The sequence below is a fragment of the Crocodylus siamensis genome, chromosome 3, assembly GCF_052110815.1.
Source record: "Crocodylus siamensis isolate JL-2025a chromosome 3, ASM5211081v1, whole genome shotgun sequence".
NCBI classification, from domain to species: domain Eukaryota; kingdom Metazoa; phylum Chordata; order Crocodylia; family Crocodylidae; genus Crocodylus; species Crocodylus siamensis.
The window spans coordinates 118901246-118928477 of record NC_143397.1 but is presented as its reverse complement, the minus strand read 5'-3'; the positions used below and the strand labels follow the sequence as shown (position 1 = coordinate 118928477).

Sequence of the window (27232 nt, the reverse complement as noted above, 5' to 3'; positions counted from 1 at the left end):
ATACATTATATTATATAGCCTGTAGGCAGAGAGAGTTAAATAGTAACCCTCAAGTGAGCCATTCAAACATCAGACTTTTCAGTCTTTTTTTAGTAAAGAAAGCTTTTTCTTTCTCCTGTGGATAGACTGTATGTGGTGGCTCTGTGTGTTAAAATGATTTTTTGGTGTGAGGTTGCCTGAACAGTCACAGATGTTAAGAGTAGAGGCATGCAGAAACAAAAATTCCTATTCCATTCCCAAGAAAGCTGAGAATTTTGGGTTAGAAGAACCAGCATTGCCAGGGCAGCTACATAACTGCCTGTCTGGCAAGCTGGGAAGCCCCCGTCCCCTAGGGGTGTTGAGCAGGACAGCCAGGGAGGCTGAAAGTATGCAATGGCTGATTTATACTGTTCTGATAATGCAAAGGAACTGTGAGCTCAGCTAACCTGGCTGTGCCTATGAATCTGCCCCTTAAGAGAGAACATGTATGAGAGGTGAGTGAACTTTGCTGCTATATGCCTCTGAATCCTTATCATAGGGAAGAAAGAACTTCATATATGCTAAGGCCTGGACCTCATATAGTCTTAATTTTGCTCAAAAGTGACAGCAGGAGTGGGAAATTGGGTGAAAGCTGTGTTCTCAGCTTTGGGCTGCAAACACTAACATGCATCCATTCTGATGGAATCAGAAAATAAGAAAAGTAGGACTGGAAGGGACCTCAGGAGCTCATCTAGTCTAAACCCCAGCCTGAGACAGGATGGATCATCCCTATCCAAACCATCCCATATAAGGGCTTGCTCAGATGCCGTACAATGCATCACTCCCTGAGGGAGCTTTATCTTTGGTAATCAGCCTCCTCATTGAACTCTAAGTACTTGGCTACCTGGCTTGGAATCAGCATGACCTCTCCTAGGGAGAGTAAGGATGAGAAGAAATGGTGGTGGTGGTAGCACAACTTCTTCCCCAAGGTGTCCTCTGTGCTTGGCAGATAATCTTGTTCTGCCTGCTGGGGTAGAAAGTCCGTCAGTTGCTCCTGACAGTTTCTGCATCTGTAGGCAATAGAGAATGGACATGATTGTGACTGCTCACACCAGGACCCTGATCATCCTACCCAATACTTTACCCCTATGTGCTATCCTTCTGCCACCAGAGGCAAGACCTGCCATGGACCCCTACCTTCCCCACACTGGCCTCTACTATCCCTTCAGACTCAAAGGCCTTTTTGAAGGCAGATGGCTCCAGCCCCAAGGGCTGCAATAGGGAGTGTATCTATGGTCAGTGGAGGTTAAATGTATGTGAAATCCTAATAGTGTCATCCATGATCCCATGACCAGCATAGAACCAGCTCCTTTCAGGCATTGGGTCAGCAGCCTAGATGCCAGCAGCACCCTTATCTGGAGAGCACTCATGGGGAGACCACAGGGCGGATACCATTGAAGTTCCAAGTACATAATCAGAAGCACCCTCCACTCTACTCTGAAACCTGGGGACAGCAAACAGCTCTGCACAACACATCCCACAACTGGAAAGCCAGAATGCCCCTTTCTGTCATCCTATTACCTCCATAAACTTATTCCAGCACCTTTAATCTTTTCTAGCTAAGCCAGTTGTGAAGCTCTGTTTCATTCTCCTGCTCCTGAGCATTGTCCTCTCTCGTATCCACTGACTCTGGGCTGCAGAGCTATTCTCATGATCTCCCAGTGATCTGTAAAGGGCTCCTGGGCTTCCAACTGCTGTTCTTTATAGCATACTCCAGACATAGCCATTCCTAGACTATCCCTAATCAATGCTTATCCAACTTCTTAAAATTTCCAATGAAGGAGATTCCACAGCTTCCCAAGGGCAGTTTGTTCTACTGCCTCACTGTTCTAATAATGAAGAAGTTTTTCCTTGTATCCAATCTAAATCTGCTTTGCTGCAATTTCAGGCCATTACTATACATCCTACTATGCTGTGGAGAAAAGGTGCTTTCCCTATTCTGTATGGCAGCTCTTCCAATATATAAAAACTACTATCATATCATCTCTTAATTTTAGTGGTCAGCTTTTGCAGTGGTGCCCAAATTTGTGCCCCACAGGTTGGTCCCTCTCCTGGCCGGATCAGGCCAGTAGGCCTGATCTGGTGTGCAAGGTGGGTGCAGCCATGGGCTGATTCAACTGTATGGCAGCAGCATGGGGCCCAATCTGTCACTGCAGCAATGGCCTGGGTTGATCCAGCCATGTGGGTCTTGGAAATTTGGGAGTAGAGGAAGTGGCAGCAGTGTTAATAGAGGAAGTGGCAGCAGTGTTAATTGCCACTGCTGTTCTGCTGCCAAATTTCCCAATACATGGGGAGCCCCACAGGCCAGATGCCATGGCTACGTGGGCTGCATTTGGCCTGCAGGCTGAGTTTCCACCTTGCTTTACCTCTCTTGCTCATTTCTCTCTTCACATATGAAGCTCCATATGTTTTTTTCCATCTTCAGAAAAATGACGATTTCTTGAAATGGATCTTTTTTTGCAATAACATGCCAAATTTGATTAAACTTTCATTGGGGAAGATTCCTGCACTCTGATATTGAATTTTGGTCCACGTCACAGAAATGTGAAAAAAATGTTCTTTCCTCACACAACCCTGTATAGCCGGTATCCCAGTAGCCAGGGCACTCAACTGGGTTCTGGGAAATGCAAGTTTAGGTCACATCTTTGTCTAATTCAGGCTGGGGATTTGAAATCAGGTCTCCCACATTTCAGGTGAGCCTGAACCACCAGGCTATGAAGCCAGTCTTTCTGTTCTGATGTATGTTTAATTACTTATGCAAATTGGCACTGCTTCAGTAAGACAAACTGAAATAGACTTGTAACCCTGGCAGTGGTACTACCCGCAGCCACGTCCAAATTTTTAGGATCCTGGGTGCCAATAGGTCTTGGTCTACTCCCACTCTGTCTACAGAGCTGAGAACACCACTCATGGGAATGCTCTTCTGTGGTCTTCCCCGCACCAGACCACACACTAAATAACTATTTACAATAATTTATTATTTACAAAAGTAACTGAGAGATTGACAAATTCAACATCCCATAAATAACAAACAAAATAATTTCAATGAGCTCAATAATAATAATCTATACAAGCAGATGAAGCAAATACTTATCACAGAACAAAAGCAATTATGTTATCTAGTTTAACACTCAGGCAACTTATAACAGGTATATACACTTAGTCAGCCAGGTCTCCACAAAATTGCTCTGCCTGCAGCAAAGTAGCCCACTCTACGGTGGCCACAGCAGAGCCACGGGGAGCGGTGCTCACTTGGCCTCAGAAGAGGGGTGGCCATGAGTGACTGGTGCCTCCTGAATCTGGGGAGGCATCTGCAGAAGCCACCAACCCTGTTGGGGGGCACCAGCCCTACTGATAGCATCAGTATCGGCTGTCGGTGGGGGGCACCTCTACCAGTCGCCTATGGGGGAGGCAATGCCGTCATCTGGACAGAAGATGGGGGTGCCTGTCAGGACCTCAGGTGTGGCTGCTCCGGAGACCAGGGTTTCTTCCAATATCCAGTCTTCCCTGGATGCCTGCAATCAATCGCACCATTCCCCAGACACTTCCCAAAGCAGCTCCCCTGTGTTTGGCACCTGGAGCGCCCCTTCTCAGCTGTACTTTATTGAGCTCTCTGCTGGAGCTCCCACCCAGCCACGATTCCCTGCTGCTTTCTCTAGCTCTCCCAGAAAACCTCCTCTAGCAACCCCTGTCCCTGGTTCCCTCCCAGTGACTCCCTGCACCCGGGGATCTTAAAAGCAGGGAAGAGAACTCATTTGCACAACCCCTGCTGCTTTAGTAAAGGATACCAGGCAATCCTGGGTACTCCTTAGCTGGTGGCTCCTCTACCCTCAGTAGCAGCTCACTCAGTCACAATTCTTCTGCCCATCATCCTCTCAGAAGCAATTGTCCTGGTAACAACCCGCTCAGAAGCAGCCCTTCTCAGCACAGCGTCAGCTGTCCTCTCCCCACCTAGTCTCCCCCTGTTTTTTCTCAGGCTTCCCACCCTGGAATTACAGTGATCCAAGCACGTGCATGGATTTCCATGTGCACGTGTGGATAGCATACTGCAGAGCCTTGTCCGTAGAGTGCAAACAGCCTGATTGAGCTTGCAAGCTCCGAGGAAACCCTTCAGCACCGTTACAGACTCACCTCAGAACAGCCAATGGTCTTGGTCTGAGGGCATTTACCTGTTCTGTGAGAGAAGGATGTTCAGGATTCTGGTTTAAATCTAGCAGGAAAGGGATAATCAGGGTTTCCTATATCCCAGAGGAAGTGACCAACTTACTGGCTGTTCTGAAGTCGCCTCACAAAACATTTTTGAAAAATCTTGGTTTTATCTCGAAGTGGGACAGGAGCAGTTTTGAGCAACTGAACACTTTTGCAGTATGGGATAACTTTGTATCGGTCAGTTCTGCTTGAAGCTGACCTCTACCAGAGGTTTGGGGAAGGAATAATGAGACTCCAAGCCGCAGGAGGATCTGAGGTATGCAGGAGGGCAAAGCACAGATGTTTAGCAGGATGGATGGGGGGTAGGGCAGGTGTGGGGACTGCTGAGGCACAGAATCGATGTAGCCTGTGGAGGTGCATAATTTAACTGTCCCTTTAAATTGTAGTTTTCATGTCCCTTTGCTTTTTTACAAGGACTGAAGGGCTATCTTGTCTAACTGCAGATGCAGGGTACACTATTCCTAAACCCTAGTCCCAGATAGATGCCTATCCAACCTCTTCTTGAAAACCTCCAGTGAAAAAGGTCAATGCATGGTCAAACAACCAAACAAAATTGTATTACTCCATGCAAATTTGTTGAGAACTGACAGCACCAAACAGTCTAAGCACAATTACAGCTCACCTCTGTCGTTCTTTCCACATTAGGACATGAGCTTCCTAAGAGACCTGTCTGTCTTAATTTCTTTCTTTCTTGCTTGCTTCCTTGCTTGCTTGCTTTCGCTCTAATATTTCAATCTCCTCTTCAAATTCCCCTGGAGATTCTTTTTAAGCTATTTTTTTAAAGGATTGCATTCTGTACCAGCAATATGTCCTATACTTACGCACGTTTCCCTTGTTTTATGTGGGATCTGTATGTGCAAATTCATTCTTATGCAATGATCCTTTTTATACCAAAAACTCATTATATGAGAGGTAAATTCACTCTTATGCAATTGGTGTGGTGTGTGGTGGAAGTCCACAGTCAGCTGCTTTGTGCGGTGCATTGTGGGAGTGACACATACCAAAATATAGTCTCCTCTGTGGATCTGTGCTCCTCACTCGTTGTCTGCAACATGTGTTTCTGTAGTTGCCACCCCCACTATGATAGTGCCCTGTGCTTGTGTGTACTGTCTGCTGTTGGTGAGTATCAAAATTGCCTTGTAAAAGTGGTAGAAATGGGTCTGGGGCCAGTACAGTCGAGGTTTTGGAATGTATTCCTATTTGTTACATTGTAAAGTGGATTCCCTTTATGTGAATTTGAGTTATGCACTGTTTTCCAGGAGCGCAGATACAGCATAAAGTGAGCGAAACGTGTATATTCATATTCTAGATAATTCTTTTTTTCTAATCTCTGTCTACCCTGTCTGTAAATATTGTACAGATGATAATGAAAAATTGTAAGAATTTTTTTTCTTTATCAGATTTTTGTTCAAGTCTGTTAGGAGTGTATTTCTTTAAGGGTTTTAGGGTTGTACCTTATTATTCTACAGGCATCTGTTGTATCTCCTTAGCATGTCTTACATCTCAAATATTTCATATATTTATGAGGAAGCAAAGCTTTTCTTGGTGCTTAAATGAGCACCAAGAAAATTAGGCAAGGGCCAGCTGTACTCACGTATGTGTCCTTTAAAGTTTTTGAAAGGTGGCCACAGAGCTCCAGAATGGTGCCTGTGCATTGTGGTACTATTTGGAAGCACTTGCCTTCTGGTTATGTCTGCACAAGTCTGTGGAGCAGGATAGGGGACCCATAGGTCCTCCAGAATCCCACAGTGCTTTACTTCCCACCCCACTTCCTTGGGGAAGAGAGAGAGAGAGCGTAAGGTGGAGAATATACCATGCTGAAAGGCAGCCTGCCCCTTGACCCCACCGTTGAGTCCTTGCACCCTGGCTACTGCTGCCCCCATCCTTCCTTTAATGGGAGGAGTAGTACCGAGCATGATCTGGGCATTTAGGACACTGCTAGGGCCCTGCTGTTGCCAGGGGACCCTGCACTCCCCTTTCTGGCTAGTACTATGAGACCACTATGCTCTTCTGCTGCTGCAAGACCCATGTACTCCCACCACCCTGTGCCATTGCTGCGAGGCCCCCATGCCTCCACTGCTGGATCCAGAATTTTGGCTCTGCAGCCCCCAATTCCTGCATATCTGTCCACTGTGAAGGTATTGGGGGGGCACAAGAAGAACAGAGGCTGAGCAGCCATAGAGCACTTACTTAGATTGGCTCTGCTGCCCTGCATCCCTTCCCATGGGGAGGGGGACTGGAGCCATAGCTGTGTGAGATGGGGCCTACAGAGCAGAACTGACAGTCCACTCTATTCCCCATTCCCATGGAGCTGAACTGCAGGTTGTTACTTCTCCTTGTTACCCTGAGCTGAAGAGCCTGTGGCATGCAGCCACTGCGTTTTGAAACAGTCTAGCTAGGGGAGAAGCCAGGGGCTATGTGTGTGTTTAGGGGCTGAAATGGCCCATTTTTTAAACTTTTCCAAACCTGTTACACTTGGAAACATTTCAGATATTATGTCTGTTTCCACCCTAAGCAAAGCTTAGCAAAATTTTCAAAGATTAGCACTTTTTAACTGGAAAAATCCTTTTCATAATACCATATTTACCTGAATTCAAGATGACTCTGAATTTAAAATATCCCCCACCCACCCCAATAGATTCACAGATTCATAGACATTAGGGCTGGAAGGGACCTTGGGAGATCATCAAGACCAGCCCCCCGCCCCAGGGGCAGGAAGTCAGCTGGGGCCACAGGATCCCAGCAAGATAAACATCCAAATTTCTCTTGAAGGCATTCAAAGTAGGTGCTTGAACCACCTTCGGCGGCAGTCTATTCCAGACCTTGGGGGCTCGGACAGTAAAGAAGTTCTTCCTTATGTCCAGCCTGAAACGGCCACGGAGGAGTTTGTGACCATTTGATCTTGGCATCCCTTCGGGCGCTCTGGTGAACAGACATTTCCCCAGATCCTGGTGAGCACTCCCGATAAACTTATAGGTGGCCACCAGAGCACCCCTGAGCCTGTGTTTTTCCAGGCTGAAGAGTCCCCCAATAATTAAATTATAACATGGAAAATATATGCATTAAATAAAATGTCCATGTGCACAATCTAATTATTGTCTGATTGTCTTAAAGTGAGGAGACAGACAATGAAGGGAGAAGTAAAGGGGCAGATGGTGAGGCCAGTGGTCTCACCACCCCCTTCCCCCGAGGCTAGAAGACCATGGCAGAGGTTTTGAACTCCCCTGAGGCTGGGAGATTGCTGCAACTGAATCTCCTACCCATGGTGATCATGGCTGGAAGGACACTCAAGTGAGGGGGCTCCCAGCTGCAATTGCTTGCTTCCTGCCTGTACAAGGGGATCCCAGGATTAAGCTCCCCTGCACTGGCTGTAAGGTGTGATGGGATGTACTGAAGAATCCCACAGTTACACCTCCTGCCATGCATACTTGGCCTGGCAGAAGGCGTGATTTTGTGTGGATCACACATTAGACCCCAGTGCGCCTTTACCTGCACATGTAAAGGGGCCCTATGTGTCTAAAACAAACAGACAGAACACTGTAGATGCATTGTCTGCTTTGTGTATGTTATATTTTTAAGTAGATTGACATAGTGTCAGTTTCTATGTGTTAAATGAGTACTCAATATTTTTAAGAAAAGGATCAATATTAACTTACTAAGTTCTGTATGGGAAAAGAATTACTATGACATGGCTGTCATGCTACCACATTTACTGTTAATTCATCCTCCTCAAAAAAGTACTACATAGGCCCAAATTCTCTTTTGCCTCCTTGCCACTTAGTATTTTTGATCCTATTTCCACCTGCCTCACTAGATTTGCCCTTCTGAACATGCTGACGAGCCACTGAGGAGCCATTATGCGCACCCAGGAAATGGCTCTCTCAATCCATGAAATGGATACTGCCATAGACAGAAGGGTGCCCTTGTCTTTGGCCCCTGCCTCTACCCCTCTACAGTGGTGTTTCTGTTTTGACTTTAATAATATTTTGATAAGAATGATATACAATAGTAGGAGAAAGGTCAAGGGTCAGAACTACAGGCACCTTCTCTTCCTGGCGAGTGTCCTTCTCACTGAGCCCCAGTCTGCTGCTATTTGCTTAGTTCTTCTCCTGGCCAAACATCTTGCCCTTTTGGCTACCTAAAGCCTCAGCTTCAAGATGATGCTCTGGGCAATTCCTAGCCTGTGGCCTAGTATTTAAAGCACTATTCTAGGAATGAGTTAGGGGAGGTAAGTTTAATCCCCTGCTAAACTGGGAAGACCTTAAACCTAGGTGTTCTGCTTCCTGGGAAAGTCCTCCAGCCATTGCAGCATTGGGCTAAAGCAGGGGTGTCAAACATCCAGCCCATGGAACTGGTCCATGAGGTCCGCCAGTGGACTGGTGGGCTACTGGAGGTTGAGGGTGTGTGCTACTGCAGAATTGGGGGTCCCTGACTCCAGTGAACATGGCCATCGGTGTTAGGTCCCCAGAATCACACTGTTGCTTGAATGCAGTCCCACTGCAGTTGCTGCTGGCTCCCCACAGATCTAGTCCAGGAGGAGTCCCCATCGTCTGGATTCAACCAGGGACCTGGGTTGAGTTTGACACCCCTCGGCTAAAAGGTGGAGAAACAAGATTGCTCTAGACCATATTTGGTCTCTGCAGATCCTTTCTAAGCATGCTCAGAAGGACAAGACTAGTTGTGCAGATGGAAACAGGAGCTAAAATTTGTAACCATCAAAAATGCTTCTTATTAAACTGTTTGGATGCTGAAGCAGCATTTAGATACTTTTAGATGAAATAGTATTTGGGCCTTAATGTTTCTATACCAGTTACATTACAATCACAGCAAGGGCATTTGCAACACTGAATTGTTGACTTTCTGGTTACAGGCTTATGATTTTTTGTTTTCATTCTCTCCCTAATTCTTGGTTTCAGTTTTTGGATGATTTAGCATGCTATTTCTTTAGCAATTTAGCATGAACTGTAGCAAAAGGCTATGTTCCCAGCTCTGATATAATGCAATTTATTGATAACAAGTGTGCTTAACCTGAGACAAATTACTATGACCTGGTGATTAATAAAGATATTTCACATTAGCAATACCTGCTTGTGTGTGTGTGCATGTGTGCGCGAGAGAGATAGAGTGTGTGTTCATGCTCCTATTTATCCATACTGATGTTTAATAGCACATTAGAAAAGATTGTTTATGGAATTGCTCTACTTCCATGCTTTTCCCTTCCTGCTTTTTTTTTGTCAAAGCAAATACTTTGTATCTTTTAATTATTACATCAATGTATTAATTATGTAGAAAATTAAACAGGATTTTTTAATATGTACCTGAGGGGTTTTCTAATCAGTAAGCTGCTAGATGTCTACTCACTTTCTTTTTTATTATTTTCTTTAATTTGTAGGCATATGATGAGGAGATGTATGGCAGTAAATATCAATGGATAATTCCTGGCTGGTATGAAAGTTCCTGGTGGGAATCTTGGATTAATTCTTCGCAGTGTCTCAGGAAGAATCTTCTCACTGCCATGGAAGGTTACATCGGAGTGGATTTTGAACCCCTTAGTTCAAAAGTGATAAAGACCATATCAGGAAGGGTTAGTGTCCTTTTCCCCACAATGTTTGTATAGCATTTAAAAATATTCCTACTACGGTCCATATTGTTTTGCCACCCAGTTGTTTAAAATGTGATAACTACAGGGAGAACCCCGTAGGGTTCGGATTTATTTTGGGCCTTTAGGTACCTTCAGTGGCCAGAAAAGTGAGGGAGTTATGTGCATCTCCAAATAAGTCATATACAGCAATGCCTCATCTTCTCTGTTCACTCTCCCGTGGACTTGAGATGCTTTGCCATGTTTCATAACCTTCATTCCCTGTTGTCTTCTTGCATTCATTTTACTTTTCTCCATCCATGAGTGGACTCCAGACTCTCATTCCCTTACCTTCTTCCCCTTTTCACATGCATAGGACTTTTATTGTTTAGAGTAATGTTATATTAAGAAAAAATGGAAAGTTTATGTAACATTGCACTTTAGGGCATCACCAAACCTTTGAATCAGTGGTTCTGAACCTTGTTAGACTAAAGGGGCATGTCCAGATGAGCGCAGATGTTTGGCACCCGGGGGGCACCCGGGCTACACACACTTTGTCATGCAGCAAGTTGCCCCAGGGATGTTTGGCGAGGCTGGGGCCAGCACTGGGCCTTACCTGGGGCCCTCCTGGGGCTGCAGAATTGGCAATCCACCTGGGCGGAACCTGGCTGGCAGCAGCCGCATGCCTCTGGGTGGCCTGGCTCTGCTTTTCAGCAGCATCCACTGCCCATACATGCACTACTGGGTTTTTTTTCGTGAGGTTTTTTTGACCCTTGGATATCCAGGGTCAAAAAACCCCATGGAAAAAAAAAACGGAGCAGCACATGCACAAGCAATGCACACTTGAAGGGCAGACAACACCTGGCAACGCAATATGTGGTGCTGCAAACGTGTTTGAGTCACCACATACTGCATGGCCACGTTCATCTGGACACTCCCAAGGTACCCTTTGGAAAATGCCATCTCATAGGTTTCACTAATTTTTTAACTATGGAAAAATAGTAGAGCAATTGTTCTGTTGCAGAGTTCTCAGAAAGAAGAACAACAGGTCAGAATGTTTTTGATGCTATAGGTTCCTATTTGAAATCTCTGGGTTTATTTTGTGAATCATGGTTTTCACACCTAACAGTGCTATTATTATACAGCACCCTTAGAAGGATTTCCTGGCCCGCTTAAGAATAGAGCAGTGATTGAGAATCAATGTGCTAGATGACAGAGCTTTGGAACAATTTTCTCTCTGTCTAGATCCTTTCCCCCACTCCTGATATCATCACTCCTGCAATTCAGGAGAGTGCAGGAGCTTCTCAGATTTTAACTCTTGCCTAGCCCTTGTTTAGGGATCTTGCATATATCAGTAGGACTTGTTTATAAAATGTATTTTTAGGGTGCAAATTGTGGATCCAAATATGTGACATGCAAAGTAGTAAAGATTTATTTCCTTCTCTACAGACTCCACAACAGTATGAAAAGGAATACAATGCTAAACGTGGAGATGGACAGTCCAGTAAATTTCATGGTTATGCCTATGATGGAATATGGGTGATTGCCAAAACGCTACAGCGGGCAATGAAGTATCTTAATGCTACCAACAGGCACCAAAAAATTGAGGATTTTAATTACACAAACCATAAACTTGGCAAAATTTTTCTGGATGCTATGAATGAAACTAACTTCTTTGGTGTAACGGTAAGTCCTAATCGTCTCTTATATGCTTGATTTCCAAGTCAGCATCTGAGGTATGCATTACATTTTAAATAGCTTTGAAAAACATAGGCAATGGTGTATATGTATTTTCTTATATTTGGGGAGGTCTCCTAGGTATATCTTACTTACAAAATGACAAAATTAGTAAGAATATTTGCCCACAGCATCAGCTACTTGGAGTCAGATGACTAAACCTTGTGACTATTATTTTAAGGCTCATAGGCAGTCTTATGGTTCTTGGGAACAATTCAGAACTGCTTCAAGAGTTCTGTATGTCCTTTGGGTTGAAATACATGGGCATTTTAATAACTAAGAATTGCTGAAATGAAAGGGTGCTTGGATAGCGCTTTTTCCCCACTCCAAATCTTTCCTGCCAGATAGGTTGAGACAGTGGTGCAGAACTGGCTACACCAGCACTGTAACTACTGTGGACTCCCCAAACAGATTATAACAACTTTGAGTGTACTTCACATCACTTGAAGCAGCTTTCAGTGTACTCAGTGGGAACAAGAGTCTGGTAACATATATATGTATAGCCAAATTCTGATCTCAGTTATACCACTGTGTATACATAATAACTATAGTGATTACACTGTAGTGGCTTTGACCTTGTGCTGCATTAAAATAGGTTGGAATATGGTTCATAAATCTCCATAGGTCATTTGGCAGGGCTGTTCACAGTGTACCTGCTGTATGTCCCATTTACAGCTCTGTATTAGAGATGGTAGAAAGATGCTCCCTCCAAGGCAAGGACCAGGTGTTGTCTGGGAGGTACTTATCCTCAGGTAAAATGGCTTCCAGGACTTCCAACATGGTGGAGGAGAGGCCTGCTGTGACCCCATTTGACTTGCAGCAAACTTGCCTGTGCGCACCTGGGCTGCAGAGTGCACAGATATGTAATGGGGGCTTTGGGGCCAGTGTGTGTTTCCAGTGGTTCATGGAGTAATCAAGCCAGCACTTCTTCAAGCAAAGGGATTGTATGGTTCATTCGTCCTGCGTAGAGAGTGACAAAAGTAGGGAGGTTTACTATGCAGTTCCTACCCATGTGTAATTGTGTAACAGTCTGTCACAATCTGTCCTCAACTCAGTTGATATCCACTTGATTATAAAACCTGTCACTTGACTTTATAGAGCAAACAGAAATAGCATACACAAAGGCTAGTTATATAAGGAAAAATGTTTATACACCAGGGACCAGAAACAGTACTGACTTTTTTAGTACAACAATTATTGTAGCAAGCTACATTTTGGAAAAATGATGTTACAATAAGGCCCCTGCTACATGCTACATATATTATACAATTAACTGGTTAATCACACAATAAGTCTAGACTTGCCACACGTGCAAAATAAGACTAGCCACAAGTGCAAAGTAATTATCACACAATTAACTGGTTAATTATGCAATAGATTTAAACCAGCTGCATATGCAAAGTAATATCACATGATAAACATGACTAAGCAGCTATAAAGAGCCGACCAGCTATAAAGTTAGTGCTTAAAAATGTGTAACAGCTCGATAACTGGTTTCTCTCCTGCTTTAATCTGAACATGAACCAGGGCCCTCAAACTTGTCAAGAGTTTTTGGGAGTTTTTTTAGACTGCAAAGTAAAAAAAAAAAAAAAATGTAGGAAATGTGACAATTTAACTGCTCAAAGATATTAATTCTTCCCTCTTTTCCATTCTTATGTACTGAATACGGCAGAGGACCTGTGGAAAAACTAGTGTATGGTCATGAAATTAAAGACTGTATCATAATGCATACACAAAGCCAGCAAACAAAGGGTAGAGTAAGTTGAAGTTATGCAAGCAGTGATAAATCTAGTATTTTTTAGTTGTTGAGTAACCTTGTAACCAAAATCCATAGCCTCTCTGGTAAGTAGTGTATTTACAGTGATTTCTTTTTCTATAGGATTTATTCTGACTTTCTTTTATAAGCAACTGCCATAGTCCACTATTACTCAGCACCAGGAGGGTTTGAACATTGAACCCTTTGCAAAGCAATTCAGATCGTTACTACTTTAGAGCTACATTCAGTGTACCTCATAGAAGGCTCCTATTCTAGGGCAGGGATGGACCACTAGGTACACACAGTGTAGCTGGCCTAGCTAAGCCAAGCTAAGCCTTTCCCCAGACTTTAGAGTTTGGGGAGTTCCTGTTTCACTTGGTGCTCTGAGAGAGAGGCAATGAATAGGCTGCTGAGTGCACAGTCATATTTTGGATTTGGGTGTGTTTGTGGGGAGCCTACCCTGTGAACACATGTGATCTTGCATACTGTCTTTCAATTCCTCCTAACCACACCAGCCCCCACCATCATCAGAATTATTGTGGAAGTTCCAGCCCCATCATGGGGTGCAGGAGAGATTTGAAGGGGGGAGACTACTGGTCTCATGGATTAATTTTGGGAGGTGGCTGCTACCATAGAAGACCACAAGGGAGAAGGCACAATAGCACATGCAGAAGTGTGAAAATGAGCAATCAAGTGTGGCATCATTGGCCACACCAAGTGGGAAGGAGACAGGTCAGGGCTTCAAAGAGGATGCGTGTTTGATCAGAAAGAAGAGCAAAAAAGGTGATTCTAGCAGCTGTGTTCAGAATACACAATATGAATTAGAGGTATGAGAAGAGGAAGTTGTTGTAGGCTAGACATGTGATAATGAGTCTGAATAGGAATGTTGATTGTTAGAAAAAGCCAGATTTCAGACAGCAGCATAACAGAAGGAAAGTGATTGGGGTGCTTCTGAATGGGTGGGAGTTCAAAAATAGTTACCAGAAGCATAGAATGTGGATGTTGATTAGCCGTTTGATGTGCACTGTTGTTAATTTCTGTGTGTTTACTGCAGTCTCCCGGTATTTAATATCAGGGGATTTGTCTCTCTGCGTTAGGGAGTTAGGTGAGAATCTGTTTTTCACTACAAAAAAAAGTATTCACTGTGGACAAAACCTCGACGACATGAACCCTACAATGCTCAAACACTGGGAGATTAGTAGACTTTGATATCTTTTTATTATATTTGTAATCTCATTATTTTTAAACCAGTCACATCATATTTTGGAAGCCAAACGTGATATTTGAATTCTTGGGTCTGGCAACCCTGAGCTCCCTCCGCAAGTGATAGTTTTGTTATAGGCGGAAACTGCAGGGTGGGGGGTGTTTCTTAACAGCATCACAGAATTGTTTGAGGTGGTGGCAGGGGCTTGTTGGACAGCTGAGGTGCTTTGTTTTGGACACATTACGATGAAATCAGTAGTGAGAAATCTTGTAGAATTTGCCAGAGAGACAAGCTGGCATGCAAGACGGATAGAGATGGTTCACATTCTGTGAACTCCTGGCAGAAATTTAAGATAAAATTATAGTAGTTGGGTATCTTCTCATTCCTGTAGGGGAAGATCATGGCCTGTTGTGTCACTATCACAAGGTGGGGAGATAGGGCATTGTCACATTTTCCTATGCACTGTCCCTTAAGTTGTCTCACAGCTTTCTCCATGAAGCGGGAAGTAACATGCTTCTCATGAGTAGAGCTGTGATGCTACCCCAGCATACCTGGTGGCATAATTATGACATTATATTGAGGATTATGTAAAATTACTAGCCAAATTGGCTAGATGGTCAGACCCAGAGAGTGGTTTTTGACCTGGAGGGATGTGGGCAGTGGACTCCCCAGGGCTCAGTCCTGGGGCCTGTACTGTTCAACATCTTTATTAGTGATCTGGATGTGGGTGTGGAAAGCACACTTTCCAAATTCGCTGACGACACCAAGATGGATGGTGAGGTGGGCATGCTGGAGGGGTGGGACAGAATCCAGCTACATCTAGACAGGTTACAGAGGTGGGCGGATGAGAATAGGATGGAATTCAATGCAGACAAGTGCAGGGTGCTGCATCTAGGGAGAAGGAACCAGCAACACACCTATTGGCTGGGGAACACCCCTGTTGCCAAAACAGTGGCAGAAAGGGATCTTGGAGTTATTGTTGACTCCAGGATGAACATGAGCCACCAATGCAAGGGAGGGGTCAGTAAGGCTGACAGATTCATCACAAGCAGGTCCAAGGAGGTGATCTTTCTCCTCTACGTGGCATTGGTCAGGCTGCAGTTGGAGTGCGGTGTCCAGTTTTGGGCACCACACTTGAAGAGGGATGTGGCTAGCATTGAGAGGGTCCAGAGGAGGGCCACTCGCATGGTCAAGGGGCAGCGGGTCAGGCCCTACAAAGAGAGGCTAAAGGGCCTGAATTTATTCAGCCTCCATAAGAGAAAGCTGAGAGGGGATCTGGTGGCCATTTACAAACTTACTGGGGACCAGCAGGAATTGGGTGAGGCTCTGTTCCCCTGGGCACCACTGGGGGTTACTAGGAATAATGGCCACAAATTGTTAGAGAGAAGGTTCAGGCTGGACATCAGGAGACATTACTTTACAGTTAGGTCTGCCAGGCTCTCGAATGGACTCCCAAGGGAGGTGGTTCTTTCTCCTGCATTGGGGGTTTTCAAGAGGAGGCTGGACAGATATTTGGCTGGGGTGTTAGGACCCCGGCACTCGTTACTGCCTAGGGCTGGGGGTCAGACCTGATAATCTGTTTAGGTCCCTTCCGACCCTAAGCACTATGAAACTATGTACTGACATACACATCTCAAAGTTCAGCGTGTCCGCAGAGTGTGGGGAAAAGTAGAAGAATATTGTAAACACCAATTACTTTTTACTTCATGGGCTATTCAAGAGGCATTTTCATTTACTGTGTACTATTTGCTATGGTGGTCCTACTTTCCTGCAATTGCAGGATTGCTCAGTGCTCCTTAAAGACAATTAATCTATCCAAGCAAGATGGAAAGAGTACTTTGAGGCACTACTGAACCGTGAGTTGACTGTGGTAAATACCACCATCAAGTCCATACCCCAGCACCCTGAAAGGAGATCTCTCAGCAACCCTCCTATACTAGAAGTCTGAAGTGCCAACAAAGAAACCAAGAACAACAAGGCTACTGGACGAGATGGCATACCTGCTGAAATCTATAAGTCTGATAGCAAAAAATCTTTTAATGAGACTACACAAATGTATTCTTTGGATTTGGAACAATGAAGAGATTGCTGGGGACCTGAGGAATTCCAACATCATGACTGTCTTCAAGAAAGTGAATAAGTTTGTGTGCAAGAACTGGTGGCATATGGCCCTCCTTTTCACAGTAGGGAAAATTTTTGCATACATCCTCCTGCACTGCCTTCTGCTTCTGCCTCTTGCTCAGGAAGTCCTGACAGAATCTTAGTGTGGTTTCAAACTATCCTGTGGGACAACTGACACAATCTTTGTTGCCTGCCAATTCCAAGAAGAATGTCAGAAACAACATCAGGACCTGTATATGACCTTCATTGACCTTACTACAGCCTCTGACTCCATCAATCATGAAGCCTTATGAAAAGTACTGTCCATATTTGGATGCCCTGAAAAATTACGTCAAGGTCCTGAGGCTCCTCCACAGCGAGAAGATTGTGACCATTCTACATAGCGGATCAGAGACACATCCACATCCCCTAATTGGTCACCCCAACTTTGTTCTCTATTTTTCTGACAGTCATCCTGGTTCTCATTAAGGATCGCCTTCCTTCTGCAATTGACATTGAGTGCTGAATGGATGGAGGACTCCTCAATCTGGGACATTTTCAGTCAAAGACCAAAGTACTTAAAACAACCATCCTTGACCTTTAGTATACCGATCACTGTGTCATCTTTGCACAGACTGAGGAAAACCACCAGATCATGCTGCATCTTTTTGGAGAAGCCTACCAAACTCTGGGACGCTCCCTCAACATTGAGAAGACTAAAATGCTCTATCAGCCTGCTCCAGAAAGGCTAGTCCTTTACCTCCCTCCCAAATTACTATTGAGGGAAAGACCCATTTCCCTTACATTGGGAGCCATCTCTCTCGGAGAGTGAACACTGATGAGGAGATCCAGCACAGGATCCAGTGCGCAAGTGCCTCCTGTGGGAAATTGCCTCCACATTCACTGCAATCTCTGGAAAGACACCAAGATCCAGGTCTAAAAAGCAGTCATTATCCCCATTCTCCTCTACAGATGTGAAACATGGATGACCTACCATCATCATCTCAAGACCGTAGAGAGGTATCACCAATAATGCCTCCAGAAAATCCTCCACATCACCACACAAAACACTGGCATCCTTGTTGAAACCAATGTTATCAGCATTAAGTCTGTGATCCTCAAGCACCAACTTTGTTGGACTAGACATTCTGTGTGGATGCCTGATTCTTGACTCCCAAAACAAGTGCTCTACTTCTAGCTAAGTAATGACTTGAGATCTTGCAGTGGCCAGAAGAAATGCTTCAAGGACACATTGAAGGCATACCTCAAGAAAAGGAAGGCAGACATCAAGAGTTAAGAGGACCTGGCTGCTGACCAACTCCATTGGCACTGCAAATCTCAACCAAGCAGCAGCCCATTTTAAGGTAAAACATCTTGCCCTTAAAGTAGAGAAGAAACAGGAAGGAAAAGGAGAGGAATTCCAGCCTGCAACCAAATCTCCCCTGCAGAAAGACCAACAATTTTCTGTAGATGGATCTACGGCTCAACGATTGTACTCTTAAGTCATCTCAAGACCCATCAATGACCTGTGGTAGAGATCAACCTTGAATTGAGGGATTGCTGATGATGCTTTGCTGTGGTCTATTTCACAAACTGGAAAGCTAGTCCTTTGTTTTTCTTTGCACACTCTACCATTCCACCTGTTTGGTCTTGACAGCCCATCATAGCAAAAGTGATAGATTGCATTATCACAGTCTTGGTTGTCAAGGGAAAATATTTAATCCAAGATGAAGAAGCATGACATTTTAATTTTAAAACTAGTCTCAGAGGGGACATGAGGAAGTGAAAAATCATCTATGAACTACATTGCTTTGTGAGGAGAGAGAGAAAAAGTTTCATTGTCAGCCACATTAAGTGGTTTGGGGATTTCTATATTAATTAAGCCTTATTCCCCCTGTGATTAATAGTGGTGTTTCATAATATCTCTGTGGTAAATTAAAATATTTTTCAGTGTGCCAGGCATCATGGTTGGGGCACTTTATGAAGCAAGTTATTATTAGTTCACATTTTTATTATAGTAGCACCTATGCCAGCATGGTAAAGTAATGCCAAATAAAACTACTAATGAGACAGAAAGATACTTTCTTTTTTTTTTTAACTAACCCTCTTAAATATTACTTTTGTTAAAAGCAAATTGTATATTTTTCTATTGCTGCAGTTTCCTGTTAGCAAAGAAAACCCATAGGAACTTAGATCTTAAAATAGTATTTGATAGCAGTAATGGAAACTGTTGATTTGAGCTAATTAGTTGGCTATCACATGGCAATATCATGCAATAACGACTGAGCAATGTTAGCCCACAAGTGAGCCACCCTTGACAGTAAATATAGAAAGAGGCTTGCAAAAATATCAGAATAAAGAAATGGGTTTTTATTTCCTCATATAAACCCTACACATTTAAATTCCCTCCACACAAGTGACCTGATTCTTAGCATATTGGACAAGCAAGAATCTGCTAACAATCCATGGGCCTATTGGACCGAATTCTCTGCTACATTGAGTTTCCATTTGGTGATGCCAAGAGAAAAGCCATAAGGGAGGTATTTGCAGATTCATACATCTCAGCCACAGCACAAGTTATAATGTGTCTTGGGGCTTCTCTAACCTGTGCCATCTGGCAGTAGTCCCCCAGCAGCCATCTACCAGCTGAGCAAACCTCAGTAAAATAGAGCACACTTTGGCCATCCCCCTCTTCTCTCATTCTAGAGATAGCTGAAACATTTTATCTACACTGAATATATATCTATATAATAGATTTATATGTATACACACACACAAACATTTCTGATGAAAAAAATCATTTTTTGGATGAATTTCTGTTGGGAAGGGTTGTGTGAGGTTCAGAAGATACAAAAGAGAGCTCCACCCCAGTATTCCCAGAGGTCAGAGCATTCACTGGGGCTGTGGGAGACTGAGGTTTACAGCCCTCACTAATGTTAGTTATGCATCTGAACCTTCATCTTCTGTTGCATGACAGCGCAAAAACTACTAGGCTATTTGATGCTGGCTGCCTCTTAATACATTGCCAATGGGAGTTTGTGACACCGAATTTATGTTTTAAGTTCTGGCACAATGCTTGGGGATAATATAAATTTGACTTCAAAGTGTTTGACCACATAACATTTTTGATCAATTCTAGGTAGCACTGCATGAACCACTTTCTGTTTCTTTTAGCTTTATCACTCCCTATCAGGGCATGTCTACATGTGTATTTAAGTGTGACTAAATGTAATGTGCATTAAGCTAATGTACGTTAAACAATTTTTGGCAGGTGTCTACATGTACAGAGACTTGGCACTAAATCTAGTGTATTTGGCACTAAAGTTAGTGCCAAGTCCCTGCAGCCCTGCCATGTGCCCCTGTGGCCACCAAGGGGAGCTCCAGCCTCTGGCCACAGGGCTGCCAGCACTTGGTAGCCATCTTGGAAACTCTTATCCCTGGCTAGCCTCTTCTTTGCCCAGGAGCCACATGCCCAATGTAGGGGCATCATGCACCAGCTTCCTCCTTGTCCACCCTGCCTCCTCACATCAGGGCTGCTCCTGCCCCTGCCAGTGACACCCAGCACCCTGCTGTGCTCCAGCCTGGTCCCTGACAATGACAACCAGCACCCTGCTTTCCTGCTGGCCACGGTCCTGGCCCCAGCAGCTCCCGCCCCCCCCCCCCCCCAAGCCTCAGAAGAGTCACACACCAGCTGTGGAAGGTCCTGGCCGACCCCCTTCTTCTGCACTCCCCACTCCAGCCTGCCTGCTGTGCCACCCACACACCACCTACTCCCTGCCCACCCCCAGCACCACTCCCAGTACCTGCACAAGGGTGAAACAAAAAAACTGTATTACCCTCACAACAGCTACCTCTGTCCTTCCCCCTCCCTCCTTCTCCCTCAACCAACAGTGACCATTCACCACCCTCCCCACCCACCAACAATAAAAAACCCACTTGAAAGTGGAAAATGGTATACAGAGGGGAAACTATATACAGGTAGGACATTATATACAAATGGGAAACTATTTACAACATTTTAGATATACAAGTCCAGAGTGTGTGGGGGGGGTTATGGGGGGCCCTAAGGGGCAGAGCACTAAGGCAGGTGCCCAGCACCCCAACCCTTGGATGTTCCCCCATGTACCTGGGGACTGCGGCAACCCCACTAGGTGGTGGCCTCATGCATAGATGAGTCTTTTACCATGTGGTTCTTAACCTGCATACAGTACCTCCACCTAACACAGGAGGTATACAATCCCACTAGGGCGAGCACCTTGCTGGACTTGGCATTGGCTATAGGGGATGACCTGGTCAGGGATCTGCAAGAACAAGGTAACCTAGGGGATAGTGACCATCAATTGATTAAATTCACTATCTGGTGAAGGGTGGGAAAAGTAACCAGCAGGGCAGAAGTGCTAGATTTCAGAAAGGCTGACTTTAGGGTGCTTAAGAGATTAGTTAGTGTGGCATTAAAGCTCAAGAGCTTGAGAAAATGGGGGTCCCAGAAGGGTGGTCATTCCTAAAGGAAGCAATCCTGTGGGTGCACAAGGAAGCAATCCTACTGTGCAGAAAAGGGGGCAAAGGGGCCAAGAAGCCCTCTTGGCTAAACAGGAAAATCTGGGAATGCCTAGGGGCAAAAAAGGGCACACAGGCTGTGGAAGCAGAGGGTAACTACCAAGAAGGAATATACATCCTTGGCTCGCATTTGCAGGGAATCAGTTAGGAAGGCCAAAGCAAAATTAAACTTAAACTGGCAACAAAAATTAAGGACAACAGAAAGTCCTTCTTCCGGTATATAGGGAGCAAACAGAAGGTGCAGGGCAGCATAGGACCCCTGCAGGATAAACTAGGGCAGTTGGTGTCAGATAGGAGAGACAAGGCTAAGCTCTTCAATGAGTTTTTTGTCTCTGTATTGCTGAACACAGATCTAGACAAATCTCCCAAAATTATTACAGATAGAAGCAGGGGGAACACCAGCCCACCTAGTGTAAGCGCTGACCTAGTAAAGAGACATTTGGAGGAGCTGGACATGTTTAAGTCAGTGGCACCAGATGAGCTGCATCAATGGGCACTGAAAGAATTAGCCAGTGTCATAGAAGAGCCACTGGCATGGCTGTTTGAGCACTCATGGTGCTCAGGTGAGGTGCCAGAGGACTGGAAAAGGGCCAGTGTGGTCCCTATTTTCAAGACGGGGGTGAAGGGGAGGAGGATCTGGCTAACTATAGACCAGTAATCTCACCTCTATCCTTGGGAAAACCCTTGAAAAAATTATCAAGGATCACATTTGTAGGAGTCCAACAGGTAATATACTGCTGAAGGCAAATGAGCACGGGTTCAAAACAGGTAGATCCTGCCTTACTAACCTTGTTTCTTTTTATGACCAAGTCACTAAATGCTTAGATGCAGGAGTTGAGGTAGATGTCATCTACTTGAACTTTAAGAAAGCCTTCAACATAGTATCCCATCCTGTTCTCATAAAGAAATTGAACAGCTGTGCCATAGATGATTACACAGTCATGTGGGTCAAATTTGCTTAGGGATCATACCAAGAGAGTGGTGTTGGGTGGGTTGGTATTGACCTGGAAAGATGTGGTCAGTGGAATCCTCCAAGGCTCAGTCCTTGGGCTGGTGCTGTTCAATATCTTCATCAGCAATCTGGATGAGGGCGTGGAAAGCACTCTGTCCAAATTTGCAGATGACACCTAACTGTGCGGGAAAGCAAACACACTGATGGGAAGAAAGTGAATCCAGGAGGACCAGGACAGGTTAGAGAAGTGGGCAGAAAACAATAGGATGCAGTTCAACAAGGACAAGTGCAAGATGCTGCACCTAGGGAGTGGAAATCACCATCACACCTATAGGCTGGGGGATGACCTCAGCAGCACAGCAACAGAAAGAGATCTCAGAGTCATTGTTGACTCCAAGATAAATATGAGATATGTGACTCCAGCACTTTTTCCTGCCACAGGCGGGGGATCAGACTCAATGATCCATTGAGGTCCCTAGCATCTATGAATCTGTGAATCTACGGTGTGGGGGGAGAGTGATGGGTCCAGGACCAGGTGGGATGTGGCAGGTCCAGGGCAGAGGCCAGGCCAGGGGGTCTAGTGTGCAGAAGGCACCCAAGGATATCCTAGGACCAGGCAAGAGCCTGCTGCAGGGTGGCAGTTGGGAACCAGGGGCCCTGTGGGGCCATGGGTGGGGGCTGGGCAGTGGGGGGACATGTACGCAGCCACCAGGGCCAGGAGAGTGTCCGTGGTCCATGCTCCCACTCTAAGGCCTCCAATTGGGCCTAGTGATCCCACGCTGCCTAGTCCTACACCTGGGCAGAGGTATTGCACCATGGGCAACATCCTCCACCCACCAGGCCCGTTCCCATATTTCCCATGCCTCCCATGCCTCCACCACTAGTGAGTGAAGCAGAAGGGTCTAGTCTCTGGTGCACAGGTGGCACATCACGACAGGTCTGTCACTGGGTGGTAGTGACCCACATCCCTGCTGGGGTGGTGGGCTCTCCCTTGTGACCAGATGTTGGCCCTGAAGAGGCAAGAGACAGAAACCTTTTTTGAGAGTTTGCAACATTTTAGAGATACGATGCTCTACACCAGATGTTATGCTCCACCCGGTCTCAGATCAGGGGTCAGTTGTGCATGGGTACCCAGGGACCATGGTATGTCAGTCAGGTAGGCCTAAGCCCAGGTGGCTGCCAGCTGATCCCCCCATCTCCATTTGCTCCCATTGTGTCGGTGGCCCACTGGGTGCTGTCTGGAGACAGCCTGCCTCCCCCACCCCCTTCCCAGGTAGGGACAGGCCAGGCTACTGGCAGAACGTGCTCCTGCAGCTCCACACCCTGCTCCCCTAACTTCTCTCCCTGCAGGCCAACCACTGTGTTGGACTGCCACCTAACCCATGGACCCAGGGCTTGGGGGTGCTTGTGGCTCCCAGAGAACTGGAGCGAGGATCTGGCCCTGCCCCTGCCCTCCCTACTGGGGGCCTCTCTGGGGAGGCACCACAGGTCTGGCCCTTTCCCATGCTGCCACTGTGCCCCGAGCATGCCCCTGTTGTGTGTGCCCCAGGCAGTGTGAGATGAGTTGTTTGTTCAGGCAGAGGGGTGCCTGAATCACTATGCCCTTCTGCTGCTAATCCTGCTGGTGCCCCAGGCACACCTGCACTTCTGCTTTGGGACCTGAGCTACAATGGCACAGGGGGAAAGCATGGGCTGCCCTGCAACTTCTGCCACTGCCCTGCAACCTCCACCACTGCATGCCCGCCAAGCTGTGGCAATATGGGCTGCTGAATAAAGTTCTGAACTGTGTCTCACCCCGCTGCTTGCTGTAGGGGGAGGAAACTGGGGCCAGGGGAGCAGGGGCTTGGGCCAGGGGCAGGGACCAGGGCCAGAGACAGAGGCAGGCACAGAGACTTGGAGGGCTCTCCTCCAGTGCACTGGTGAGGCTGGTGGATTAGCTTGGGCCTCCCTGTCAGCGACAGTGTCTGGCTGCACCCTTTGTCCGCAGCCTGTGGTGGGCTGATGCCTAGCCAGGGCCCAACCCTGGGAGGGCGGTGGTGCTGTTTGTGGATGGCACTGGCATGGCTGCCCACTCCTTGTGGGGGCTCCAAGGCTGTACCAAGGGCAAGGTAGCTGCTAGCCAGGGCTCCCTGAGATGCAGCAGCTGGGAAGGAGGGCAGGGCAGGGCACTGAAGGTCTGAGGGCCCCTCTGGTGATGTGTCACTAGAGTGGTGAGGACAGGGTGAGGGCTTGGCCAAGCTGGGTCCTGGGGCACCAAAATATGAGTTAGCTCCCAGATAAAGGCATGCTCTTATGGGCATGACTGGACCAATGAGTGTAGTTGGTCTCAGCAATTCACTGTGCCCACAAGGCCTTGACCTTAATGCAGCACTGCCACACCAACCAGGAGCGCCCTCATGCACACATGCCACCCAGCAGGGCCTCATAAATGCTGGCATTTGAGCACCTGCCCTGCATGGACTGCCTCTGCACATCAGCAAAGCCCCAGAGTGCCACAAGGTCACCAACCTCCTCCCGGGACCAGTTAGGTGCCCAGGTGGTCTGCACAGGTGTGCATACATGGGCAGGGTCAGGGCTTGACAGGGAAGATGATGAGGATGACATTCTCAACCCACACCAGCTCTCTGGGCCCCTGCACAGCTGTCCCTCTATGGCCAGCCCTGGACAGTGCTCATGAGCACTTCACAGCAGAGCACAGCCATGGACTCAGAGCCATGTGGCAGAGGCACTTCACCACAATACCTGCAGAGTGACAGTGCTGGGCGTGAGCAGCAGCAGGGACCAGATGCTGGTCCTGCTGCCAGAGACAGCCAGCCATCAGCCTGGTGGGGATATCAGAGATGGGCAAGGGGTACAGCAAGTTCCAGTCCTCTGCAACACTCACCTGTGGCCAAGCAGAAGCTCTGCAGAGGGAGCAGGCCAGGCAGAGGCAGACTGTAGCCTGTTCTCAGGGACACGAGGCCTGCTGGGCTCCTGGACAATGAATAGCCTCCCTCATGTGTGTGCCCCAGGGCACAAAATGGCTACTGCCTTTTATGCCCTTCTGTTAGGGGCTTCCAGAGAGCATCTCAGCCCTGGAGCAGGAGAGGTGGCCAGCCAGAATTCCTGGGGCTAGGTTCGGGCTGGATCCCTAGTGGCTGGGGCAGACCTGGCACTAACGTTACTGCTGGGTCGCATCTATATGTGCATTACTGCACATTAACTAATTGTGACTAAATTAAATACCTGCATTTACAGGTGTCAAATTTAGTCATGATTAGCCCAAGTTACTATGTAGTAAGGGCGTGCATATGTAGACACATGCCCATACTGCGCAGTAACTTAGGCTAAGATACATTAACACATCTCATGTAGTTGTGTCCTCAGTCATGCATTAGTCAGAAGGTTCAAGCCTTGGAGTATTCAAGGTGGGAAAAAATCAGTAGATAGTACTCTACATGGTAACAATGAGAGCAGGTTAGTTTATCAGAATTTGTTATGAGTTGTCTTTTGTTCAGTGTAAAATGCTTACTTATTAATAAGATCCTTAAATAAGTCATAAGCTTGATTTTTCAAATATGCTATTAGCAATGTGTGGAGACCCTATGGGATTTCAGATTTCAGTCCCTATGGGATTTCTTTTCTAGTCTGTAATGGATCTGATATTGAAGAAAATTGGCCATGTAATGTATTTTCTCAATGGAATTTTAATCACAGAAATCACTGGAAAAGAATGCTTCTGTAGGCTCACCCAGAACACTATAGAACACTACAGAATGTAACTACAGCAGATAAGGTATCAGTTTTTAGAGCCAAATGTAGATAGGTTTTTCATTGAAATGCTGAAAAGTTTAAATTAATAGCTCTCAGGAATCTTGGCTGAAAAAATAGCTATAAATTCATAATTTCTTACAGCAGTTAAATTACTATTATTTGTCACTTACTTGAAAATTTTCCTATGAGTTGTTATAAGCCAGGAGTCAAAGTAGAAAATATTTTTTAATTATTCAGGACAAAAAGATTTTATTATAAATTATTATTCTTTTTTTAAAAATGTTACTCAAAATGAGGAAAAAGTGATGATTATGCAAGGGCTTTATCTGTACATGAAAAACAATGTAAGCTTCTGAAAAAAAAGGAAATCTGGACAGTATTAAAGTTGTAGTAATTAACTTGATGACACATTAATTAAAATGTTTTACCTAACATTGGGTCAGGTGGGGAAGAACTGCTGCATCCAGGAACACAGAAATGTAAAATCTGGGCAGAAACAATATCTCTGTTTTCAGACCCTCTATTGTGAATGAACAAGGTCAAAAAACCCTCTTACATCATGAAAAAATGAACTTCATGGAACATTAATTTTGCTAAAATAAAACGGAATAAGGTAGTTGTAGTAGAATCCAGATGCTAAATCACCATCTAGAGAAAGTAATTTCTTCTTGTAAGTTTAAAACCCCTCAAGCTGAAGTGTGCACCTCTTGCTAATTTTGGAGAACGTTACCTTTTTTTTTGTATTAAAATGGGGCTGAGTGAAATGTACTGGTACTAAAGTAAGATAGAAGAGGATGATGCAAAAGAAATGGCAGGCCTCGTATGGTGGCATAGACTATTTCAGGGGTGGGCTGTATGAGGAGGTATAGGAATGGAGATGGGTGCACAGATGCGTGGTGCAAACTCTGTAACGTTTTTTTTTAATGGTTTAACAGTCAAAGTGTGCTTTGGTCTACCATATGAACCACAGGGGTTGCTTGGTGGGGTGTTGGAGGCACAGTTATATTTATCTATCTATCTATCTATCTTTGCAAAAAAACAACCCCACAAAATCACCATTTTTGGCACCAGGGGAGGATGTCAGAGCTTGATCTAGCCTCTCTAAGTGGCAGCTTGATACTGCATTACCTCCAGGGTAAATGCTTGCTCCCTCCTGAAGGCAAAAATACCTGTTTTTTTTTTTAAGGACCACACCAAAAAAAGGATTCCCATCAGCATGCTTGGCCAATATGGACCATGTACTTTATAGTCATACTCAGACTTGGCTGCATTTAATCAACATCATAGTTGGCTTCCATTACTGAGTACATGCTGCTTTTAGCAGAAGTTCAAAGATAGATGATATTTTAATGTGATTACTTTGTATGC

General features: G+C 45.5%; 1 protein-coding gene across 1 annotated transcript in view; it reads left to right on the top strand.

The window, feature by feature from the left end:
• GABBR2 (gamma-aminobutyric acid type B receptor subunit 2) overlaps window positions 1-27232 on the top strand; it is a 989086-nt gene that overhangs the window by 494752 nt on the left and 467102 nt on the right. The window contains exons 6-7 of the mRNA XM_090039096.1: window positions 9620-9811; window positions 11255-11491. Of these exons, the coding sequence (XP_089895222.1) occupies window positions 9620-9811; window positions 11255-11491 (429 nt within the window). The remainder of the gene's footprint in view (window positions 1-9619; window positions 9812-11254; window positions 11492-27232) is intronic.